The following is a 23,932-nucleotide window of genomic DNA, read 5'->3' as shown; positions in this document are numbered from 1 at the left end:
GACTTTTCCTTTTCCAGGCATCCTGTGAGGTTTTTACAGCATATGCATTCAGACGGTATAAACCACGACGTAGATCCCCCTTCATAAGGACCATAGAACCCTTAGTCACTTTCATTACTTCCCCACGAGCTTTACACCCATAACCCTCGGAGTCTAGTTGACTAAGTGAAATTAGATTCCGCCGCAACATTGGAATATAAGCAACCTTGTCCGAAGTATGCACCACCCCATTTGACATTTTGATTTTCACCACCCCAACACCCATGACATCCACTCTTGAGTTATCAGCCAAACTCAATTTCCTGGCCACGCCTTCTTGGAGCTTATCAAAACTATCCTTCCGGGTGCAAACGTGGTTGACACAACCAGAATCTAATATCCATTCTTCCTTGGAAGATACGTCGTTCACATCCGTGACCGCAAATATGTCACTATCATTGGTAAGGAAACAACCACTACTTCCTTCACCGACAACCAAATTGGTGTCACCCTTGTTTTCAACATTCCCGCATTTCTTAGGACAGAACCGCCTAATATGCCCGAGGTCATCACACTTGAAACACTTCACATCATTATTATTAGAAGCATTCCTGGATCGAGACCTGCCATACTTCGATCCATCTTCCCTGTTAAACGATCGACCTCTCCCATCCCGAGTAACTGCAACTGTACCCGTCGCTCTGTACCTCAATTTTGTCTTTCTTCCTTGCATCAAAGGACAATAAAGCTATATGTGCTTGCTCCATCGTAATGGTGTCTTTCTCGCACAGAATAGTATCCACATAAGTCTAATATGTGTCCGGGAGAGAATTGAGGAGTAGTAACAGCTTATCTTCCTCCTCAAGCTTCACCTCGATCTTCTTTAACTCATCTAATAGTCCATTGAACAAATTCACATGTCCAATTAAATTTTCATCCTCGTCCATCCTTAACCGATACAGCCGTCGCTTCAAAAGCAACTTGTTGGTCAAACTCTTTGCCATGTAGAGCTTCTCCAACTTTTCCCATATCACCGATGGAGAGTCGTCATCAAGGACACAATTGATGACAGAATCCGAGATGCACAACCTAATAGTACTTGCACACTTGGTGTAAACATCTTCCCAGTTGTCATCACTCATCTTCTCCGGCTTACCATCATCTCCTTTCAAGGCTCTAGCCAAGCCAAGATGTACCAGGAGATCCCTTATCCTTCTCTGCCAAAGGGTGAAACTACTTTTACCATCAAATTTTGGTACTGCAAATTGAGACCCCATATTTAACATCCTTGCCAATTAAACCAGCCACCAGACCGAGCCTAGTGGCAGTGGTACCACTGTTGGAAAATTAGCCTCAATCTCCCACGCGCAACGGAAGCAACCAATCGGCAAGTAAACCGTAAAAGTAATTAAATGTAAGCAATAATAAGATGAGATAGGGTCAAACCCAGGGCAAAACCTTCCAAACCGGAAGTAAAACCCACTAGCCAAATAGACTAGAATCCACTATAATAATATAGTACATGTACAACGTAACCGTCCCGAATTAATACCAATTCGAAACCCACAATAATATAAGATAAGAACATCTAGCCCTCCAATAATATTAGTCAATTCCACTAATATCACCCCTAGAGTAACCTCCTAAATTATTGTATCAAAATACCTGTTATACTGCCTCTCACCCTCAAACTCGACTTGCTATTTTCTACCAAGCTAAGTCACCTTGTTTGATATTTGTTGTGATATATCTTTTCCAAAGGATTTGACATCCTTTATATAGCCACGTGAAAGTGACGTTATAACTATCCATCATAAATCACCTTACGTTATACACATACGAATTAAAACAAATTCATATGTTTTTCACTTTTCCACGCGTAATGTTAAACAAATGTTTTAACATTTATTTACATCACTAAATACAAAATGTTACATGTGCATTGTAACACTTCAACGTAAATTCTTGTGTTGGATAATTGGGTGTTACCCAACAGAACATATATATCCTTGTCATTGATTTTAACGGAGTCATTTGAGAAATATAAGGGTTAGGGTTAGGTTAGGTTTTATTAGTAAGAGTTAGGGGTACCATGGAAGTTCTAGAAACTGGAGAGGTACCACGAAGAAAACAAAAAAAAAGGGGTATTATCTAGAAAAACCTAAAAAAAAAAAATCAATACACAATTATATATAACAAACACTCAAACAATAACCGGGTAATAATACTCGGCTCAGAGATTAAACATTACATGTCTGGAGTACATTCCAAGGCAACAATGAGCATTCAGCCCACAGGTATCATTAAACTCAACTAAATTTGGCAAAGGAGTATCATTAAACTCCAACGGGTACGAGTAAGTGGCAGTAACCCAACAACAATATACACAACGGAGTGTCACTAAACTCCAATCCAAGTAATTGGCAACCGGAGTATTATTAAACTCACCAAAGTACCAAGGGTCAATCAAACTAATGCAATGCAAATCTACGACAAGACATTCGTCCTTCGGGTAGGACAATGATCATGTACGATTCTAGTCTAAACCTGGTGCCAAGACTCTCGGGATCCGAATCCCGGTTCGAACACGGTATTCCCCTCTGCCCCAAGACTGGATGCATGGCACAAAACGGTAACCTGGGGGTCCAGTAACTCCCGAGAAGGTTCTGATCCCACTGTAGAGCATTACAGTTTAAAGGAGGGGTATCATTGGCTTAGACCAGTTGGGAATAAGGTTCAATGGTATCCTTGGGTGCTTAATAGGATGATTCTCCCTCGTCATGTGTTCCTCTGCTAGTTAGTGGCCCAGAATAGGCTTCTAACTCAGGACAGGTTGATCAAAATGCATATTATACAGACCAATTGCTGCTATCTATGTGGAGAGACTGTTGGGGCTGGTGTCCTTTACAGTTAGTGCAAGGACTTATAAATCTCTAAAAGGATCAAAGGGCATACTTTTGGTATTATTATCAGTTGATCCACGTTTATCAATAACGGTTGGCTTGCTAGATAAGTTTGACGTTATTGTCATACAGATGGCGGTGATCAACTGGTCCCTAAAAGTCACACCTATAGGATACGTCTGAGAGATGTGACGGTATGAAAATACAGTCATATTGATGCCAAATTGACTAACCAGTTAGTCCGAGTTATTTGACTAATAATTAGTTAAAATGTGATGTTGAGATATTTTATTTAATACGGATTAAATAAAAATGGCTAAGACGAATTAAGCGGTTAATTCGTAAAATTAAATATAAGCGATTTATATTTGATTAATGTATATTGGATAAATTAATTATACGATATTGTCTTTGTCGGACACGTATTAATAATTCAACTAATCCGTGTTATTAGTTGATGCTTTAATATCCGATAACCGATGACAGTTTATAATGAAACCGTGTCATATACAATTAGCGCATTTCGGGTCGTACCATGAGTTAAAAATTAGAGAAAGTGGAAAGCCCACTCTCCCCATCTAAAGCTCACGGCCGAACCAAGGTAATAAGGAGAGCTTCCTCTCCTATTTGCCCTAATCATTCATTTGAGAAAATTTTAGGGTTTTGAGAAAATTGCCTCTCAAAATTCGGATCTCACATCCAACGAAAACTCACAAAATAATCCTCTCAATATTGCAAGGCAATTAGAGGATTCATTCTAGCACAAGGGCATTTCTCGGACAATCTTGGGTGCATCATTTAGGAGGAGATCTACCTTGATCTCTCATTGCCAATTTGCACTAGGACCGAAGGTTATTGCTTAATCTTTATCGTCTCTTTGTTGTTTTCGTTTATGACATTAAATCACGTATAAAATTTGCGTTATAGTCCTAATTTTATAGGGTATTATACGGATATTACCCCACAAGTGGTATCAGAGCGAGGCCACGTAATTTTTTCTATGTGATTTTCATCAAACGAAATGGATCGATAATTTTTTTTTGCTAGAAACCACACGGCCAAAAAAAAAAATTTTTTATGCACGGTTTTATTTTTTTTGGCACGGCTGCCTTGTTTTTCGTGCCTTGTTTTCTTTTGTTTTCGATTTTGATCTTTGCATATTATTTTGTAATCGATATTCATTGTAATATGTTAAAGATCTATCAATTGCTATTTCATTTCTATACGGATTAGGTGATATCGCAATTGGTTTTTTTATCAAATCGATAATTTTTGTATAAAAACTTGTTAGACCGTGTGGCCTTGAGGTCTCGGCAATTTTTTTTTGTGCCACGGCCTGTTTTGTGCCTTGGGAACCGTGTCCAGTTTACACGGTTGCATTGTCGATCTTTTGTTTTGTTTTGTTTTCGATTTGTTCTTTGCGAATTGTTGTTTTAAAACGATAATTACAACAATATGTGAAGATCATGTCAATTGTAATTTTGTTTTAATCCGGATTATGTTCAAATTGCAATTGAGTTTTGTCAAATCGATTCGGTATTGGATGTTTTACTCACGTTTTGAGCGGCTGTTTTTTTTTTCTTTTTGCTCACGGCAATGAGCACCTTTAATAAAAAAAAAAAAAACTTTCCTGGTACTGTTCACGTACAGCAGTGAAGAAAAAAAAAAAAAAATTTTTTTGTTTTTTTTTCGGCCATTTATTGCATAATACGGAAACGGTTCACCCACGAACAATTTAGTTACTTTAAAACGATTTAAAGTAACGGATTATCACGGATTAAAATTAACTTGACTAAAGCGGTTTTGTCACATAATTTTAATCATTAAAGGTGGTTTGGATAATTTAACATAATTACGGAATTATGTCACGAATAAATTTAATTTAGTTGATGCATTTTATTTATCGTTTTTGATTATTTTGAATGCTTTTAATTACGTATTTATTTTTTTTTACAATCGGTTGTAACTTAGTGTGGCCTTAGTAGAACGTGTTACCGTAATGATGGAACACGGTCTTGGTTGTATTTTGAGATCTCGTATCTCCATTTTTATTTCTTTTAATTACAGTTTTTATTAGAATGTAAATAGGTTTATATTTGTAAATTTTAAATTGTAATTTTTGAGAAGACCAAAGATGGAGACCGGATGCTCACTCCCGCTACATGGATCAAGATGGAACATCAAGACAAGCTTCTCGGGTCCAACGGTGGATTCCAAAGTTGTTTTATGTTTTTTTTTTATTAGGATAGGCCACACTAGGAATTTTTATTTACGTATTGCATTCTTTTATTTATTTTTCATAACGATAATTTGCATCATTTTCCGCCTAAAAACCAAACCACCTGATTATTGCATGAAAACTGACACATATAGAGGTCACGAGTTAGTTTTCTTTGACATTCTTATGTCACATGATTTTAAGCCATCACCCAAATTAATTCATTCACGCAGACGCTAGTTATTCGTTCACTTAATATGAATTATAATTTAGTTGATGGGATCTTCCTCGTATAAACAAAAATTGAGAATGGTCTTTATAGGTCAAACTCCAATGAGTCCCTTCTTCGTCGGTAGGCATAATATGACCCCTTCTACGTCGGGTAAGTTGGAACTGATTGACCTATTTTATCTCAACACTATGATCACTCGTACGATCCTGTGATTATGGTGGACTATAGATAGGATTTACGGAAATCTATCGACCAAGAGTTCTTACGGAAGAATTAGCTAAACAGTTGGCTTATCAATTTACAGAATTTGAGTCTTGGGATCACTTGTATCATTCTTGAGGGAGATCAATTATGCAAGTGCGAGAGTCTACACGTTAAAATGAATTTTTAAATAGACTTAAATCACCTCGATGAGTTGCTTATTTCGTTTTTGTTTTTCTTTCTTTTTCAAAGTAGATCACGAACTTTTAAACTCGCTAATAACAAATGGTCGGGTTCTACTAACGACCCAATGCCAAGTGCCACATTGGACCGTGAGTCCTGGCTTCGGATCTTCATGAATCGGATGAATCGCCTACTCGATCAAGAATGATGGATCAAACTTCGCGGACCGGGAGGCGGCATTACGGAATGTCTGCCGCCGACGACGGAAGCTCAAATATCTATTAGAGCCCATCCCGGCAAACCCAGGTCCCACGGCTAGAGCTAATGAGATCGCCAAGTTTAACGATTACTGTATGGAAGCGGGTGCGATTAAAAACGTACTCATTTTTGCAATGGAACCCAATTTGCAGAAACGCTTCATAGCCCATGGTGCAAACAAGATTTTCACCACGCTCACTAAGGAATTCTCGAAAGCACCGAGAATCGTGACCTATGAGCATACCACTCGCTTCTTTGATGCGAGACTCCAGAAGGGCCAACCAGTTAGCCCACACATTCTCAGCATGATTGAGAATGTCGAGAAGCTGGAGACGTTTGATTGTAAAATCAGCGAGAACATCGTGATTGACCGCATGCTTCATTCACTCCACGATGGTTTTGCGCTCTTTAGAGCGAATTACTATATGAATGATTTGAAGAAAACTCCCCATGAACTCGCACTCCCTTCTCGTATGCACCGAGAAGGACATGAAGTTCAAAGGGGGAGCATGAAACAGATGTTCTCGTTGTGACAAACAAGGGGAAAGGTAAGGGCAAAGCTCGAGCAAACCTAGCGAGGGTAAACCGAAGTTCAAGAACTCGGGTTCAGGTAAGAGTGGGCCTGGTGAGTCGAGCACCTCATCAGGCACGACAAAGAGAAAGAATGAAAACATGGAATGCCATCATTGCCACAAGACTGGGCATTGGAGGCGTACATGTCCTGTTTATCATGAGGACTTAAAGGCAGGTCGTGTTAAACCTGTTGGTAAGTCTTCATCCTCTTCTACTTTTATTCATATGATTGAGATTAACCACGCAAGTTACGGAACTTGGGTACTTGATACTGGTTGTGGTTCTCATCTGTGTAATCATGTGCAGGGGCTCCGAAACATCGAACCCCTCGTAAAGGGTGAGGTGGACCTGCGTGTCGGGAATGGAGCACGAGTGGCTGCCGTCTCGAGGAGAACATACGTGATCCAGCTTCCTAGCGGATTTGAGTTATTTTTATATAATCGCTATTATGTACCCAGTCTTTCCAAAAACATTATTTCGGTTTACGCACTTGACAAACTTGGTTTTTCATTTGTAATAGAGAATAATACTTGCATTTTCTCATTACACGATATGATTTATGGCAAGGCAGTCTCCATGAACGGAATTTATGTTTTAGATCGATAAACCGAAATATTACACGTAATGAATAAAAGGTTAAAGGTTGGTGACAAAGATCAAACGTATCTATGGCACTGCCGTATGGGACACATTAATGAGAAACGCGTAAAACAACTCATCAAGAATGGAGCTATCTCGGCCTTTGATTTTCAATCATTTGGCACGTGTGAATCATGTCTCATCGGTAAGATGACTCGTATTTCCTTCAAAGGTGTTGGAATGCGCGCTGTCGACCTATTAGGACTCATACACACGGATGTATGTGGACCTATGTCAATCACCGCACGAGAAGGCTATAGGTATTTCATCACTTTCACGGACGATTTAAGTAGATATGGCTATGTCTACTTAATGAAGCACAAAAGTGAATCCTTTGAGAAATTCAAAGAATACCGAGAATAGGGTACGAACCTATTGGGTAGAAAGATTAAAACACTACGTTCAGATCGTGGTGGCGAGTATCTTTCTCACGATTTTGATCAACACCTCAAAGACAAAGGGGATTGCCTTACGCTTAACTCCACCGAACACCTCAATTGAATGGTGTGTCGGAACGGAGAAATCGAACTTTACTTGATATGGTTCGATCCATGATGAGTCACACCGTGTTGCCCGACTCATTATGGGGTTATGCTCTTCATCACCGCTCTAATACTTAACCGAAGTCCGTCTAAAGTCATTGACAAGACTCCATATGAACTATGGAAGAGAACGGTCCCTAACTTGTCCTTTATACGGGTTTGGGGCTGCGAGGCTTATGTCAAGTGGAGACACGAGGATAAGCTCGGCCCGCGATCGGTCAAGACATACTTTATAGGTTATCCTAAAGGAACGCTTGGTCATTACTTTTATTCGCCAACCGAACAACGTGTTTTTGTTGCGGCTAGTGCGACATTCTTAGAGAAGGAATTTCTCGAGAATGCAAAGAGTGATAGAACCTTCGACCTGTCGGAGGTTCCAGAACCAAATACCGAGCAATCATTGGAGGAATCAATTCCTACAATCCCGGCTTTAGTGAATATTCCCGAGGAACCTAGGAGGTCGGGAAGAGTCTCTATTCCTCCCATGATACATTGGTATGGTCGAGGAACATGACATAGATGACATTCTACTCTTAACGAGTAGTGAATCCGCAACCTATAAAGGTGCCATGACTAGTTCTGACTCAAAGCTATGGCTTGAGGCCATGCAATCCGAGATGGACTCCATGTATGAGAACAACGTGTGGGATCTTGTTGACTTACCTGCTAAGGTTCGTCCCCTTCAATGCAAATGGCTTTACAAGATAAAGCATTATGTGGAAGGTCAACAAGATATCTACAAAGCACGACTAGTTGCTAAAGGTTTCACCCCAAGTGCCAGGTTTGCACTACGATGAAATTTTTTCACCCGTAGTCATGATGCGTTCCATTCGGATTATCTTAGCGATTGCCGCTTTTCATGACTATGAGATTTGGCAAATGGACGTGAAAACCGCCTTCTTAAACGGTTTTTTGGAGGAAGAGTTGTACATGGTACAACCCGAAGGTTTCATCGATCCAGAACATCCTAAGAAAGTGTGCAAGCTTAAGCGTTCCATTTATGGACTTAAGCAAGCATCAAGGAGTTGGAATCATCGCTTCGACCAAGTGATAAAAGAAAATGGATTCACTCGATCGGTCGAGGAACCATGTCTATATATCAATTCGAGTGGGAGAAAGATTGTCTTCCTAATATTGTATGTTGACGACATACTCCTGATTGGGAATGACATACCTCTCTTATCTTCGGTGAAAGTATGGTTGAAAAACCATTTCCAGATGAAAGATCTGGGTGAGGCACAAAGAATTCTGGGCATCCGTATCTATCGAGATAGATCACGACGGATGTTATCTCTCGATCAGAGTCTTACATAGACAAAGTCCTAGAGAGATTCAAAGATGACTAACTCCAAGAAGGGGTTTCTTCCTATGGCTCCAGGGGTGCATTTGAGCAAGTCTCGGCACCAGACACCGGAAGAGAAAGAGCGCATGACACGGATTCCATATGCTTCGGCTATAGGATCAATCATGTATGCCATGATATGCACACGTCCCGACGTGGCATATGCATTGAGTATGACAAGTCGATTCCAACAAAGATCCAGGTGAATCACATTGGCTGGTCATCAAGAACATTCTTAAGTACCTACGGAGGACTAAAGATTGGGCATTGACTTATGGAGGCCCTCAAAAGCTATGCGCAACCGATTCTGCAGATGCTAGCTTCCAAACGGATCGAGATGACTCAAATCTCGGTCCGGATTCGTTTTTACTCTTAATGGCGCTGCAATCACCGGAAGAGTTCCAAACAAACTGTTACAAAGAGATTCTACGACCGAGTCCGAGTACTATGCCGCGTCCGAAGCTACAAAGGAAGCGATATGGATGCGTCAATTCTTACATGGACTATCTGTAGTGCCTAGTTCGAATGACCCGATCACCATCTATTGCGACAATAGTGGTGCCATCTTCCAAGCTAAGGAGCCAAAGTCTAGCAACAAGTCTAGACATGTACAACGGAAAGCTCATCTAATCCGAGATTACGTGGAGCAAAAGGAAGTAGTGATAGAAAAGATTGCTACAGATGATAACATAGCAGATCCTCTCACTAAACCATTACGACAAGATAAGCATGAAGGGCACGTTAATTCCATGGGAATTAAACGTGTTCCTAAGTTGTAGTACTCTTTTATGGATTAGATTCATTCTCTTTTGTACTCTATACGACATCATCGTTTTGATATTTATATATATTTTGTTTTTCATGTGGATTTGTACGACAAATTTTGAACACCACAAAGTGAACTGAACAAACATTGTATTTTAGCCCTTAATTGCCCACATGAGCTGATAACTCTGGCAATTATTTTGTGACGTTGGTTGATGGTGGGTTCAACGAGCCATAAGTCAACCGGTTGACTGACCAATCACAGAGGCGATTTATACGGATATTTCGTAGGACACAATTGTGACATCGACGTGGAGTCCTAAATGTTTTATAACATTCGGTGCCCGGTCGTGGATAGAACTTCCATGGTGATCCTAAGAGTCGATTCTTTTGACTATCGACTGTCTCTAGAGACTAAGGCAGATTTTGGGTGACTTTGGTTTCTTTCTCACGGTCATCCGTAACAGGGGGCCAAGTAGTTTTTTTCTGGGTCATTTCATGCTGTGCTTAGATCGGACGGAGTCGAGTTGAAGGAAATATTCAGCCTTTATCGTACTCGATATTTCTCGGGGCCATTCGAGGAGTCAGAATCGAAATGCATGGTCATGCTCGGATACGGATTCGTTTTATCGCTTAAGTTACTCTCTAGTCTGGGAAACCACTCTTGATCCAGATCGATTGTAAAATACGACCTTTGCGGATCCGGATCCGCAAATTGTTTTACATTGAGTGGGAGAAATTTTAAATGAATATGAGAATCGGTTATCGCACATACACTTGTACGGACAAGTGGGAGTTTGTTGAGCCGTGTCCTCCGGTTAGTGCGGATAACGTCATTGCACATACACTTGTACGGACAAGTGGGAGCTTGTTAAATGGGCCGGTGTCCTTTACGATTAGTGCAAGGACTTATAAATCTCTAAAAGGATCAAAGGGCATACTTTTGGTATTATTATCAGTTGATCCACGTTTATCAATAACGGTTGGCTTGCTAGATAAGTTTGACGTTATTGTCATACAGATGGCGGTGATCAACTGGTCCCTAAAAGTCACACCTATAGGATACGTTGAGAGATGTGACGGTATGAAAATACAATCATATTGATGCCAAATTGACTAACCAGTTAGTCCGAGTTATTTGACTAATAATTAGTTAAAATGTGATGTTGAGATATTTTATTTAATACGGATTAAATAAAAATGGCTAAGACGAATTAAGCGGTTAATTCGTAAAATTAAATATAAGCGATTTATATTTGATTAATGTATATTGGATAAATTAATTATACGATATTGTCTTTGTCGGACACGTATTAATAATTCAACTAATCCGTGTTATTAGTTGATGCTTTAATATCCGATAACCGATGACAGTTTATAATGAAACCGTGTCATATACAATTAGCGCATTTCGGGTCGTACCATGAGTTAAAAATTAGAGAAAGTGGAAAGCCCACTCTCCCCATCTAAAGCTCACGGCCGAACCAAGGTAATAAGGAGAGCTTCCTCTCCTATTTGCCCTAATCATTCATTTGAGAAAATTTTAGGGTTTTGAGAAAATTGCCTCTCAAAATTCGGATCTCACATCCAACGAAAACTCACAAAATAATCCTCTCAATATTGCAAGGCAATTAGAGGATTCATTCTAGCACAAGGGCATTTCTCGGACAATCTTGGGTGCATCATTTAGGAGGAGATCTACCTTGATCTCTCATTGCCAATTTGCACTAGGACCGAAGGTTATTGCTTAATCTTTATCGTCTCATTTCTCGGACAATCTTGGGTGCATCATTTAGGAGGAGATCTACCTTGATCTCTCATTGCCAATTTGCACTAGGACCGAAGGTTATTGCTTAATCTTTATCGTCTCTTTGTTGTTTTCGTTTATGACATTCAATCACGTATAAAATTTGCGTTATAGTCCTAATTTTATAGGGTATTATACGGATATTACCCCACAGAGACGATGGAATGTCATGAACATCTGTTCTTTCAATGTAGATATAGCAGAATGTGTTTGGAGCTGACATCTTGTTGGTGTTTAGTGGATCTCCCAGAGAAGAATTGCATTGTATGGTGGATACGGTGGAGACAGTCATCTATGTGGTTTAAGCAGGCTGTGGCTATGATCATTGCTTCTTTACTTGCTCATATCTGGTTTGCTCGAAACCGTTGTAGAATGGAGGGATGTTTGTCCCATCCTCAGGTGGTTGTAAACAGTATTAAGCGTGAAGTGAAGATGAGACTAAATCAGTACGAGGTGCCTTGCAGGAATGGCAGGGTTATGGATTGGGTTAATTACATAAGTAGTCATTAGCTATTTGTGTAATGAGTTGAAATTTGTATTGAGATACTTTGTGATGTAAGGGATATTTTATGATATTAATGACAAAGCTTACATTTTCCCAAAAAAAAAAAAAAAACTCCCGGGAAGGGCTAAGATCATATATTACCCATACAAAAGCGGATAAAGCAAGTCTAGTAAACATGAACTAGAATGAAGACAACACTACACAATGCTAGTATTTGAAACCACTATTCATTTATGCCGGCTCGAAACTGCTCATAACAATCATAAACACCAATCGTTTAATTTTTTTTGTTTCTAGCAGATGAAAAGAGAGGCCAGGACTCATGAGAATATGGTAAGGAAAACAACGTGCATTTTTAATTGATAAGAATAAATGAATTATGTTACAAAGAGAAGTTGGATGTAATTGGCTGTCATTTTTCCAGAGTTGAGAGGCTCTGGCTGTGTTACAAAACACCTCCCGTGTTAGTCCCTCTACCAAACCCATGTGTGGATTTACATTTTTCAACACCAAATCCCGACCAAAACAAAATAACCAACCCTACTTTCTGCTTAGCCCACAAGATTAACAAGAGAGTTCGAGATCTAGAACGAGACAAGGGTGGCAAACCCGTGCAACAGACGAACACAATTTCTGGCGACTCTTGCGTTCTTGTGAGCCAGAGAGTTGAGCGACACACGTACATACGAAAAATCACCGACAGTCCATTGAGTCAAATGAGTCTGCGAACCCTGAGGGTTTAGAAGGAATGCTACCTTGTGTCCGACTGAAGGACATATCGCTGATCATTGTTGACGTGCCTTCATCAGCTTGCCATCTCATTAAAGCCTGAGGGAGGCTCATCTGGAGGTGGGCCCCATAGCCTCCTTCTTCTTCTTCTTCTTGGCGAGAAGGTTTCCACTGCTCGACTAGAGGACCTAACACATTAACTGCGTGTCCCATGTCGGGTCTCTGATGTGGTTCACGGGCAGTGCAATGGCCTGCCAGCTCAGAAACCCGACAAATGATCTCATATGTTTCATCATCAGGGTCAAGGACATCGTCGATTGATTTTCGAATGCTGTCCTTGTTAATTAAGATTCTCCGGAACCACGTGACCAAGTGAGACCTCTCGTCCGGCATGGTCTCATCTAGGGCCTTCCTACCAGTGATTAGCTCCATCAAAATTACTCCAAATGCATAGACATCAATTTTGGTTGTGACTCTCCCAGTAACTGTTAAAAACAAGGCAGAAAAGGTTACTAACAACAACTACTACTACTACTAACACAAGCTTAGTTAAACAAAAAATGAAATTCTTCAAGCAAATGGCTGGATGATTTTGTCTTTGTTTTTCTTTGTTTGTCTTCTTGCTTTACCAAAAACGACCGGTCTTTGCACAATAGCACCTAGTATAGTTTTGTATTTTTGGTATATCACTTAGTTATACCTTGGTCATTTTTTACCTCTAATAAATTTTATTGAAAATAAATCATGCATCCAAGGAATAGATGAAGTAAGCAAAGCATTAAATCATTCAAGTATTCAACTACCTACCGTAACCCAAAAGCTCTCTAAAAACAGTGTGTCATAACTAACATTATATCCATCTCTAAAGTGGTTAAGTATGTAGTGATGTAGTATGCTACTATGCTTCAGTGTGTCATAGCTCTATATTAATAATGCTAGGCCATTTAAATTCAACCGGACAAACAAGCATGCATGTTCCCAGCGTACCTACCGACTTTAACCACGTACTGTCGGGCAACCAAAACCAGAATGCAATAAAGTAGATAGACAAGCAAACAAGTCAGACCACTATGAGTACTTGAGTAGGTAAGCTCGTCGTGTAATAGATTAACAGTGATGGACACAATGATGGGCGAAATTATCGGATTTTAATACCATTAACAGTCAAAAACATCAAATGTGTGGAAAAGATCTCTGCTAGAAGTGTAAACTCAAACAAGTAATCACAAAATTCCTAAGAACAGAACTCAGGAGACCGTGTTATCTACTACGGAGTACTATGTATAACGAAAGTTGCGACCAAAGCCTCTAGGCAAAAAACTGAAAAGCCCTACATTGGGTCAGCCACATGCGCTCTCCCCTTCCACTTCCCCAACCCAAACCCCACCAGCCAGCACACACAAACACCAATAGCCACCATAACTCTGGCTAACCATATTAGAAATGGAGAGGGGAAAATGCATAAAGAGAATCGATGTATTATTGATAAAATGTTCGTGGTTTTCGAATGATTACATTAATCGGTACTTATAGTACTCGAAAGCATCTGAACACAATCACAATATCTTCTAATACAAGTAATATAATAACTTATTCAATATTATCGATATTATTCTGATTACGATATATTATATCGTAATCTTCTCTAACATCCCCCCTCAAACTCATGGTAATTTTGAAAAAATTTCCATGAGTTTGCACACAAATAACAAAAAAAAAGGTAGGAAGAAAAAGTTCAATTTCTTCGACCTCCGATCTTCAACACATCGATAGGAACGGGAACGTTGTCGTTTTTCGAACCCGTCAAAATATCAAACGATCAAAATTTTCGAATTCGTAGAATTTTTATGGTCAAGAACGCCGCAATTTTTCGAACTTGACTTCGTTAAAAAACGGAAAATATCCGTCATATCGAATCGATGGAGAACTCGTCTGTACTCCTAATGAAGGAATTGAACTAAGTACATGGCATGAAAGTTGAAACCACGTCCCGTTATTCCATGTTTCATGGCATGAATCGAACTTTTTTTTTTCTTCTTTCCTAATCAAGCCATTTACTACGTATCATGAGAGTAAAGGCCTTGAAATTTGATTTTTTTTTTTTATTAATTGAAACAAAAGAACAGATTATCACGATGAAATCCCGCTGGAGGGCACCATAATTCATTAGTCCCTCCGGCAGGGCAGCGGAAGATCGTTTTTAGGCTTCAAGAGCGTGAGGCTCTGATACCATATTAGAAATGGAGAGGGGAAAATGCATAAAGAGAATCGATGTATTATTGATAAAATGTTCGTGGTTTTCGAATGATTACATTAATCGGTACTTATAGTACTCGAAAGCATCTGAGCACAATCACAATATCTTCTAATACTAGTAATATAATAACTTATTCAATATTATCGATATTATTCTGATTACGATATATTATATCGTAATCTTTTCTGACAAGCCACACTCTTTTTTCGATCAACTACTCCAATTTTCTCCTTACCTCAATGCCACCGCGCTATCTTCTCAAGATCACTACCTAACCACCACAACTCAACTCATTGCGCCACGGCCCAGCCTTGAACTCCTCATTCTCCCCAATCAACCACTTTGAGGCCTCCTAAACTGCTCCTTCACGTCCCTCCTTCCCCGGTCTGTTCCTTTCAAACACTACTTCCCCGATCTGCTATTTATACGCCCTCAACCTTCCTCTGACCCACCTTCATCCTTCACTGACCTATATAGTGGGTTAAGTAGTTGTGGTTGTAGCAGTGGCTTCATAGTGATTGGCAAATTGGTGTGTGATGTCGCTTTGAGTTGTGGTGCTGGTGATGGTGTTGGTGTTGATGGCGGGGGAGATGTCGGCGCGAGTAGGGATTACATTGGGGTCGCTTGGAATGAGGATAATTGCTACGAGGATAATGCAGGTTAAAACGAAGGAGAGTGGTCAAAATGATAGTGATGAAGGGAATAAAAGACTGGTAAAGACAGAATGAGGAGGTGGCGGAGGAAGTATAACTCCATATGATGGTAATACATCAGCTTAGGGAGAGGTGGAAATTATCACTCCCTTTAACAGTGTGGTTTTGAGCCTATCCTCAATCTTCCTCCTCCACCCACTCCCACTTACTTTCCAGTGCATTTTCCAACCATAACCCTCGACCAAGTTATTTTCTAAGCTAATTTGTGTTATTACTGACAGTACTCACAGAGGAAGCACCAGATTCAGAACTAGTCGTAGAGAATATACAAAAATGTTAACCAAAATTACCAACTTGAACATTTGATGGTCCAAATAGAGATTCAAGAGCTAAGACACAGATAAATTAACACCACGTGCAGAAAATGTTGAGAGGACAAATAAGTAGATGGATAACTCAATGTCTCAATCGCAACTAAGCCAAACGGGATTCAATCATCAGTTAAATGAGATCAAATAAACTCAGTTGAGATAAGTTCTATGACGAAGCTCGTACACAGGTGTAGCAAGAGATATATAAGCAGCATAATATGGTTAATCAATCCAGAAAGAAGCACCAAGAATGTAGTCACTTGCTTACCAGCGTATTCGGGGGCAAGATACCCAAAAGTCCCGGCTAATCGAGTCTCCACAGAATACTTTCCGTCAGGAGCATTCTTAACTAAGCCGAAATCAGCAACCTTAGCCCTCATGTCATCCCCCAACAAGATATTGGAAGGCTTTAGATCCCTATGAATAAAACTTGTCCGAGCCAAGCTGTGTAAGTATTCAACCCCTCTTGCCACATCCAACGCTATTGTCACCCTTTGCTTCCATGTAAGAGGAAGATAATTATGCTCTTCCCACTCGAACAAGTGCTGCCCTACATGCCCTTTTGGCATGTACTCATACACCAAAAGCCTCTCATTGCCATTTACACAAAAACCAAGGAGCGCTACCAAATGCCTATGCCTAACTTTAGTGAGAACCCCAATCTCAGCTTGGAACTCATTCATCCCTTTGGTGCCCATTGCACCGGATTCCATCCTCTTGACTGCGATTTTAGTCCCATCATGAAGTTCCCCTTTGTAAACCACCCCAAATCCTCCACGTCCCAAGATATTATCCTCGCTAAAATTGTTGGTGACTTGCCTAAGGACCTGAATCGAGATGGCCACATTCCCACCTTCGAACACCGGAAAATCGCTTGGTTCATTACTGCTTTGACTTTGTAATTCACTCGGGACACCCACATAACCATTCACAGGCCTTGTTACATCAGCCTTCACCAGCTCACTCCCGGTCTCGGGATTCTGAACTTTCCCGAATTTTGCATGCCTCTTTTTCATATAACACTTGTACAACACAAACATCACAAGCACGACAAAAACCAGAACCCCAATCACCACACCGACCACCAACCCAACTGAAGCAGAAGATCCCTTCTTCCCCTCACCGGAACCGCCATCTGAGGAGTTACCTTTTGAACCCGGTCCAGCACCAGGCACAACAGGGTCAGTCCCAAATAGCGGATTTCCATCAGTAAGTACGACAATGCCAGATCGAAATGCTGGTAATTTCCCGGTCAAATTATTGTGAGTCACGTCAACCTTCTTAAGCTGAGGCAATGTAGTCAAGCTACTGGGGATGATCCCGGTTAAGTTATTACCGCTCAAGTACAGCTCCTTCAAGCTAGTCAAATTGGCAAATGCAGGCGAAATCGTACCACTAAAGCCTTGCTTAGCTAAATTAACTGTAATAACCTTATTATTACTATCACAATTAATCCCCACCCATGAGGCACACGCATCATTACCACCCCAATCACCAGCCAATTTCAGCGGGTACCCCAAATCTGAAACACAATCCAGCAAGATACTGACCTGCGGATCACAATCTCCCGTGGAATTTCGACAAAATTTGTTATTATTTACATCAACAGTAACCTTGAGCGGGAAATCCGGTAGTGGTCCCTGAAGCTTGTTGTTCTGGAGTGTCACATTCAACAAATTCGGCAAAGAAATTAACGACGGCGGTACAATACCTGCAGTGGCGGAACCAAGATTCGCAATCAGTATACCATAACATACTATACATACGGAGTACTATATAGTAGCTTAGATCAGTTAGATTTAAATATGTAATGCAGTAAATACCTGACAACTGGTTATCCCTGAGCTGCAGATCGAAGACAGCAATACAATCAGACAAATCCGGTATGTGTCCAGTAAACTGGTTAGCATGAAGCCAAACCTGCTTCAACTGATTCATACCCGAAATGGCCTGAATCGAGCCCGACAAACCCTGGTTATTAACCCACAGATACTGCACAGACGAGCCAGTAAGCGAAGCGGGTAGAGATCCATTAAGCCTATTATAAGACAACCTCAAATCAGTAAGACTAGGCAAAGCATCAAAAATATCAGGAATTTGACCCACAATACTCGCCCCAGCAGCGTAGATGGTAGCAAGACTAGTAGAGTTAACAAGCTCAGCAGGAAACTCCCAAGGTACTAAATCCACATTATCTGAAATAGAGAACGTCTGTAGCGCAGTCAAACCGAAGAAAGCCCCCGGCGCGACGGATGTGAAGTTGTTGGTGTTGAGCATGAGGGTGGTTAAAGCGGTTAAACCGGCAAAAGAAGGGATTTGACCGGAGAAGTGATTATTCTGAAGAGAGAGTGAGGTAAGCTGAGTGAGTGTGTTGAGATTAGCAGGGAGTTTTAATAGATGATTGAGATATGGAGAATATGAGTAATTGTATACAATTCAACTTGTGTCTTACAATACATGTTTACTAGCTATATATACTTGAGCATAATATCGACAATGACGGAAAGAATAATACAACAGTCACAATATCTACAAATATGGAAGGGGAAGATTATAGCCTTGATTGTGAGGATTTAGCCAACGGCTAGTCTTGAAGGGCAACGGCTAATGGGTGTGTCAATACCCCCCCTCAAGTTGGAGCGTGGAGATTTGAAACGCCCAACTTGGATAAGAGCTCATCGAAGGAAGTACGTCCTAGTGCCTTTGTGAAAATATCAGCGAGTTGAGCTTTTGTATGAACGTATTTGGTAGTAATGACCCCTTTTTGTATCTCATCCCTTATAAAATGACAATCAACTTCAATGTGTTTCGTGCGTTCATGAAAGATCAAGGTTACGAGCAATGTGCAAAGCCGATTGACTGTCACAATGTAGTTCAATGGGATGGTCGTGGGATATACCGAGAGAAGCAAGCAGACCTTTGAGCCATTTTAGTTCGCACGTTGTATAGGCCATGGCTCGATACTCGGCTTCAGCTGAGGATTTTGATACCGTTGTTTGCTTTTTGGTTTTCCATGATATAGGTGAGGAACCAAGAAACACAATGTATGCCGTAATGGAGCGTCTACTTGTGGGACAACTGGCATAGTCGGCGTCACAGTAGGCGTGGAGACGGAGATCACAGTTGGACTGAAGTAGGATGCCTTGGCCCGGGGAATTCTTTAGATATTTAACGACTTGAAGAGCTGCATTCCAATGATCTGTGGTTGGAGCGTGCATGAATTGAGCCAATATATGGACGGAGTAGATAAGTTCCGGTCGAGTAATAGACAAGTATACCAGGCGGCCCACCAAGCGACGGTAGGGTTGTGGGTCGCGTAGGAGATCAGCGGTGGATAAAGCCAGGCGATGGTTTGGCTCCATGGGTATAGGTGCAGGTTTGGACCCAAGTAAGCGGCCCGATAAGGATGTCAAGGGCATATTTTCTTTGAGACACGAATATTCCTGTTTTGTTGCGAGCAATTTCGAGGCCTAGGAAATATTTGAGTACGCCTAAATCCTTCATGTGGAAGCACGAGCTCAGATAATTTTTAAATTGTGTAATCATGTCGGTATTGTTGCCGCATATAACAAGATCATCCACATATACCAGAACGTGAACTTCGGTTGTTGTAGTGATAATGGAGAAGAGGGAGTGATCATATGGGCATTGCTTGAAACCATAGGTAAGAAGAGCGGAAGCAAGTTTAGCATACCAACAGCGAGGAGCCTGCCGTAGACCATATAGAGATTTGCGTAGGCGGCAGACTCGGCCATCGTTTGAAGAATGGAATCCAGGAGGTGGTTTCATGTATACCTCTTCATTTAGGTCGCCGTGGAGAAAAGCATTGTGAACATCCATTTGATGTAAACTCCAATTCTTGGCGGCGGCTATAGCAAGTAAGGTGCGAACGGTGACGAGTTTAACGGTGGGAGCAAATGTTTCATTGTAGTCCACTCCTTCGACTTGGCGATTTCCCATGACAACAAGTCGTGCTTTATATCGTTCAATCGTACCATCCGCATTATACTTTATTTTGTATACCCATTTGGAACCGATCGCTTTCTTGGATGGAGGTAATGGCTCGAGAGTCCATGTATTATTTTTTTCGAGTGCCTCGATTTCAAGACGCATAGCGTTTTTCCATTCAGGGACCTGCATTGCTTCTTTAAAACAACTAGGCTCGTGATTGTTAGTCACGGCCGATAGAAAAATTTTATGAGTAGGAGAAAACTTAGCATAATTAATGTAATGAGAAATAGGAAATTTGGTACCTGAAGACGATGATGGAGCATTGAGAAAGTGAGATGAGGGGCGAGTAGACGGTTGAACGAAGTCTTTAAGATTAGAGTTCGGGAATTTTAAACGATGTCCACGACCCATCTCAAGAGGAGCCTCGGGTATGGTTTGTTCGAATTGAGCAGAGGTGCGGTTATTGGGTTCATCGTTGGCCTTGGGTGTACCATTGCCTTCTGATGTATTGTGTGGAGATTTGTTTGGATTTGGTGAAGTGATGGGTGACGAGGTTGACTGGTCGGTTTGTGGGTCGGATACAGTTGAGGGTGACGAAGTGGGATTTGTTTGATGTAGGTTAAGGAGAACTAGTTGGTCAATAGGTGTTAAATTGTCACGTAAAAACGAAGTTGGAGTCTCATCATTGTCATGGATATTAAGAGTTTTATATGGAAAATCGTTTTCAACAAAAACCACATCACGAGACTCGAAATAGGACCCGTTATCTAAGTCATAAACGCGCCATCCTTTTTTTCCAAAAGGGTATCCAACAAAAATGCATTTTCGGCTTCGAGAGGCAAATTTGTCTCGAGCGCGATTTGAACTTTTTGCGTAACAAAGACATCCAAAAATACGAATATTTTCCATGGGGGGAGGTTTATTAAAAAGCATTTCATACGGTGTTTTTCCTTGAAGGAGAGGTGTCGGGGTGCGATTTATTAAATGAACGGCAGCTAAGACACATTCTCCCCAAAAAAATATAGGTAAACTAGCTTGAAATAAGAGGGCACGGGCGACATTTAAAATGTGTCGATGTTTACGTTCGACCCGACCATTTTGTTGAGGTGTGTCAACATTAGAAGTTTGGAAAATAACCCCATTTGTATTGAAAAATTGTATAAGAGATTTAAATTCGCTACCATTATCACTTCGCAAAATTTTTATCTTTTTATGAAATTGACGTTCGACCATGGCGAAAAAATTTAATAAAGTTTGTTGGACGGCACTTTTATGACGTAGTAAATATACCCATGTGGACCGAGAAAAATCGTCGACGATTGTTAAAAAATATTGAGACCCACACGAGCCATTTTCAGAATATCGACCCCATAAGTCACAATGTATCAAATCAAAAATAGAGTCAGCTTTATTCGAGCTTAAAGAAAAATGTTCACGTGTTTGTTTCGCTCGAAGACAAATATCACAAGTTTTACTGTGAAAACGAGAATTAGAACGCGAGTGTTTAGAAATAAAAGGTAAATAACTTGAAATATTTGAGGATGGATGCCCCAACCTTCGGTGCCATAATTCAACGGAATCAACAGAACCCGCCGCACATGCTCTAGCCGTTTCGTCTCGAACTCCCGTCAAATAGTATAGCCCCTCACGTTGCTCACCCGCTCCAATCACCGTCTTCGAGGAACGGTCCTGTATAAGACAAAGTTTGTGGGAAAATTGAATAGTGAGCGTATTATCTAACAGGAGGCTAGAAACGGATATTAAATGACAATGTAAATTAGCGGCATATAAAACATTTTTGAGGACCAGCCGAGATGACAACCGTATGTCACCTGATTGCGTTGCGGTAGTAATGTCACCATTTGGTAATCCTACTGACAACGGCGGGATTGTATGAACATTAAAAAAATGGGATAAACAACCTGACATATGATGAGAAGCTCCCGTGTCAATAATCCAAGAAGACAAAGGAATAGAAGCAATGTTACCGTGAAGACGATCGGATGATTCGGCTTTGTGTTGCTGCCATAGACGGGTTAACTCAGCAAGCTCCGTCGGGTTAAGAGTATTAAGATCGACATTGTCCAGTTTAGATAGTGTGGATGAAGATGTAGCAGCATGAGTATTGGGTGCAACCTGACCAGTCGCCATATGTGCGCGTGGTGGAGCGCCAGTAGATGTATGCTTATTGCGATCAGAATGAGTTCGTCCACGCGAATCCGGGACAAAAGTAGCATTGCTAAGATCGGTATCATTGGGACTGATAAAAATACGGTCTCGAGGGCGATTACCCCACCATTCGGGAAATTTTCGAGTAACATGATAACAAAATTGAAGTGAAAGCCCTGACTTTTTACACGCAATGCAATAATATTTTGATGTATGATTAGACAGTTCATTATATGAACCATGAGTCTTATTTTCACGTCCACCCCCTGATGTACAGGAATTATTATGGGTATGGGTCGCGAAAGCCAATATATCGGGTTTGGTTTCGGTATTAATTTGAGACAGATTACGGACTCCTTCTTCCTGTACAAGACGATTATAAATAAGGTCTAAATTGGGAAGAGGATTAGTACCGAGAATTTGAGAGCAAGCATTATTATAGCGATCATCAAGGCCAATTAAGAAATTCGTAACCCGTTTCTTGTCTCTCTGAGCATCCATATTAGCGACCCAATCACACGGACAAGCAGAGCACGAGCAGGATCGAGACCATTCGTCATAAGTTTTTTCGTTGAAAGCAACTTGTGTGATATTGCCTCCGGGATTTTCAACATGAACAAGATTATAAGAAGGAATGTTTTTCGATTCGATAGACTTATCATCAGTGTTCGTCATGATGATTGAGAAACGAACAGAGAGAACGATATGAAGAATTTTTTTTTTTTTTTTTTTTTTTTTTTTTTTTTTTAGAGAATGATAAAGCCTGATACTGATACCATAATAGATGATTGAGATATGGAGAATATGAGTAATTGTATACAATTCAACTTGTGTCTTACAATACATGTTTACTAGCTATATATACTTGAGCATAATATCGACAATGACGGAAAGAATAATACAACAGTCACAATATCTACAAATATGGAAGGGGAAGATTATAGCCTTGATTGTGAGGATTTAGCCAACGGCTAGTCTTGAAGGGCAACGGCTAATGGGTGTGTCAATAAGTTTTCCGGTTAATGAAGATGATTGAAGGTTAATAGAGGTGACACGGTTGTTGTTGTCGCAGCTGACGCCTTTCCATTTGCAGTAAGAGGTGGTTGTGTCCCATGTGTCTGGTGGTGGTGTTAGATTTGTCAGGAGTTGGGACATGACGTCTTTGTCATCGGCGGTTGTGGTGGTGGTGATAGAGAGTAGGAGGAGAAGAAGAAAGGGAAAGTTGGGTGGTACTGCTGCTGCTGGTGGTGTTTTCATTTTTAGTATCAGTTGTTGTTGGATTCAGTTTAGAAAGGGAAAGAAATGAAGGAAGGTGAGACATTAAACAGCAACAGTGCCGTATGTATATTGTATACTGTAGAGTATTGTATTAGAAGAGTACATGGAATTATGGAGTCTAAATTCGGTGAGACTTAATTTGGAAGGATTAGTTAGGTATTATACGGGAGTAATATTGATATAGGTGGCCTAAGGTGTAGAGTAGGCAATGGGCCGTGTTGGGCCGAGTCGTCGTGCCTTCTCCCAAAATTGGCCCGGCCCAGGCACGGATATTGAGCTCCTCGGGCCGTGTCGTGCCATGTTGGGTAAAACATTAAAATATGATAAGAATTTATGAGAAGATAATACTTGGTAATTTTATTGAGGATTATTTTTTG

At 40.6% G+C, this 23,932-nt stretch overlaps 1 protein-coding gene across 1 annotated transcript; it reads right to left on the bottom strand.

The window, feature by feature from the left end:
* Positions 1-12,478: 12,478 nt before the first annotated feature.
* LOC141599973 (receptor-like kinase TMK4) lies at positions 12,479-23,620 on the bottom strand. The gene is made up of 4 exons (XM_074420118.1): positions 23,285-23,620; positions 17,981-18,541; positions 16,426-17,868; positions 12,479-13,361 (listed from the first exon to the last, which is right to left on the bottom strand). The coding sequence occupies exons 1-4, from the start codon at positions 23,532-23,534 to the stop codon at positions 12,841-12,843; spliced, it is 2,775 nt and encodes a 924-aa protein (XP_074276219.1). The 5' UTR covers positions 23,535-23,620; the 3' UTR covers positions 12,479-12,840.
* Between the last annotated feature and the right edge of the window lie 312 nt (positions 23,621-23,932).

The sequence above is a fragment of the Silene latifolia genome, chromosome 9 (assembly GCF_048544455.1).
Source record: "Silene latifolia isolate original U9 population chromosome 9, ASM4854445v1, whole genome shotgun sequence".
NCBI lineage: Eukaryota > Viridiplantae > Streptophyta > Magnoliopsida > Caryophyllales > Caryophyllaceae > Silene > Silene latifolia.
Note: the sequence above shows the minus strand (reverse complement) of the source record. Positions and strands in the feature narration are given on the sequence as shown.

Excerpts from the sequence above, each read along its gene's own strand:
- LOC141599973 (XM_074420118.1), bottom strand. The coding sequence starts at position 23,534 with ATGAAAACACCACCAGCAGCAGCAGTACCACCCAACTTTCCCTTTCTT. Across the intron at positions 18,542-23,284 it reads TTCATTAACCGGAAAACTTA|CTGCTAATCTCAACACACTC; the intron begins TTGACACACCCA and ends TATTAAAACTCC. Across the intron at positions 13,362-16,425 it reads TCTTGCCCCCGAATACGCTG|TTACTGGGAGAGTCACAACC; the intron begins GTAAGCAAGTGA and ends TGTTTTTAACAG.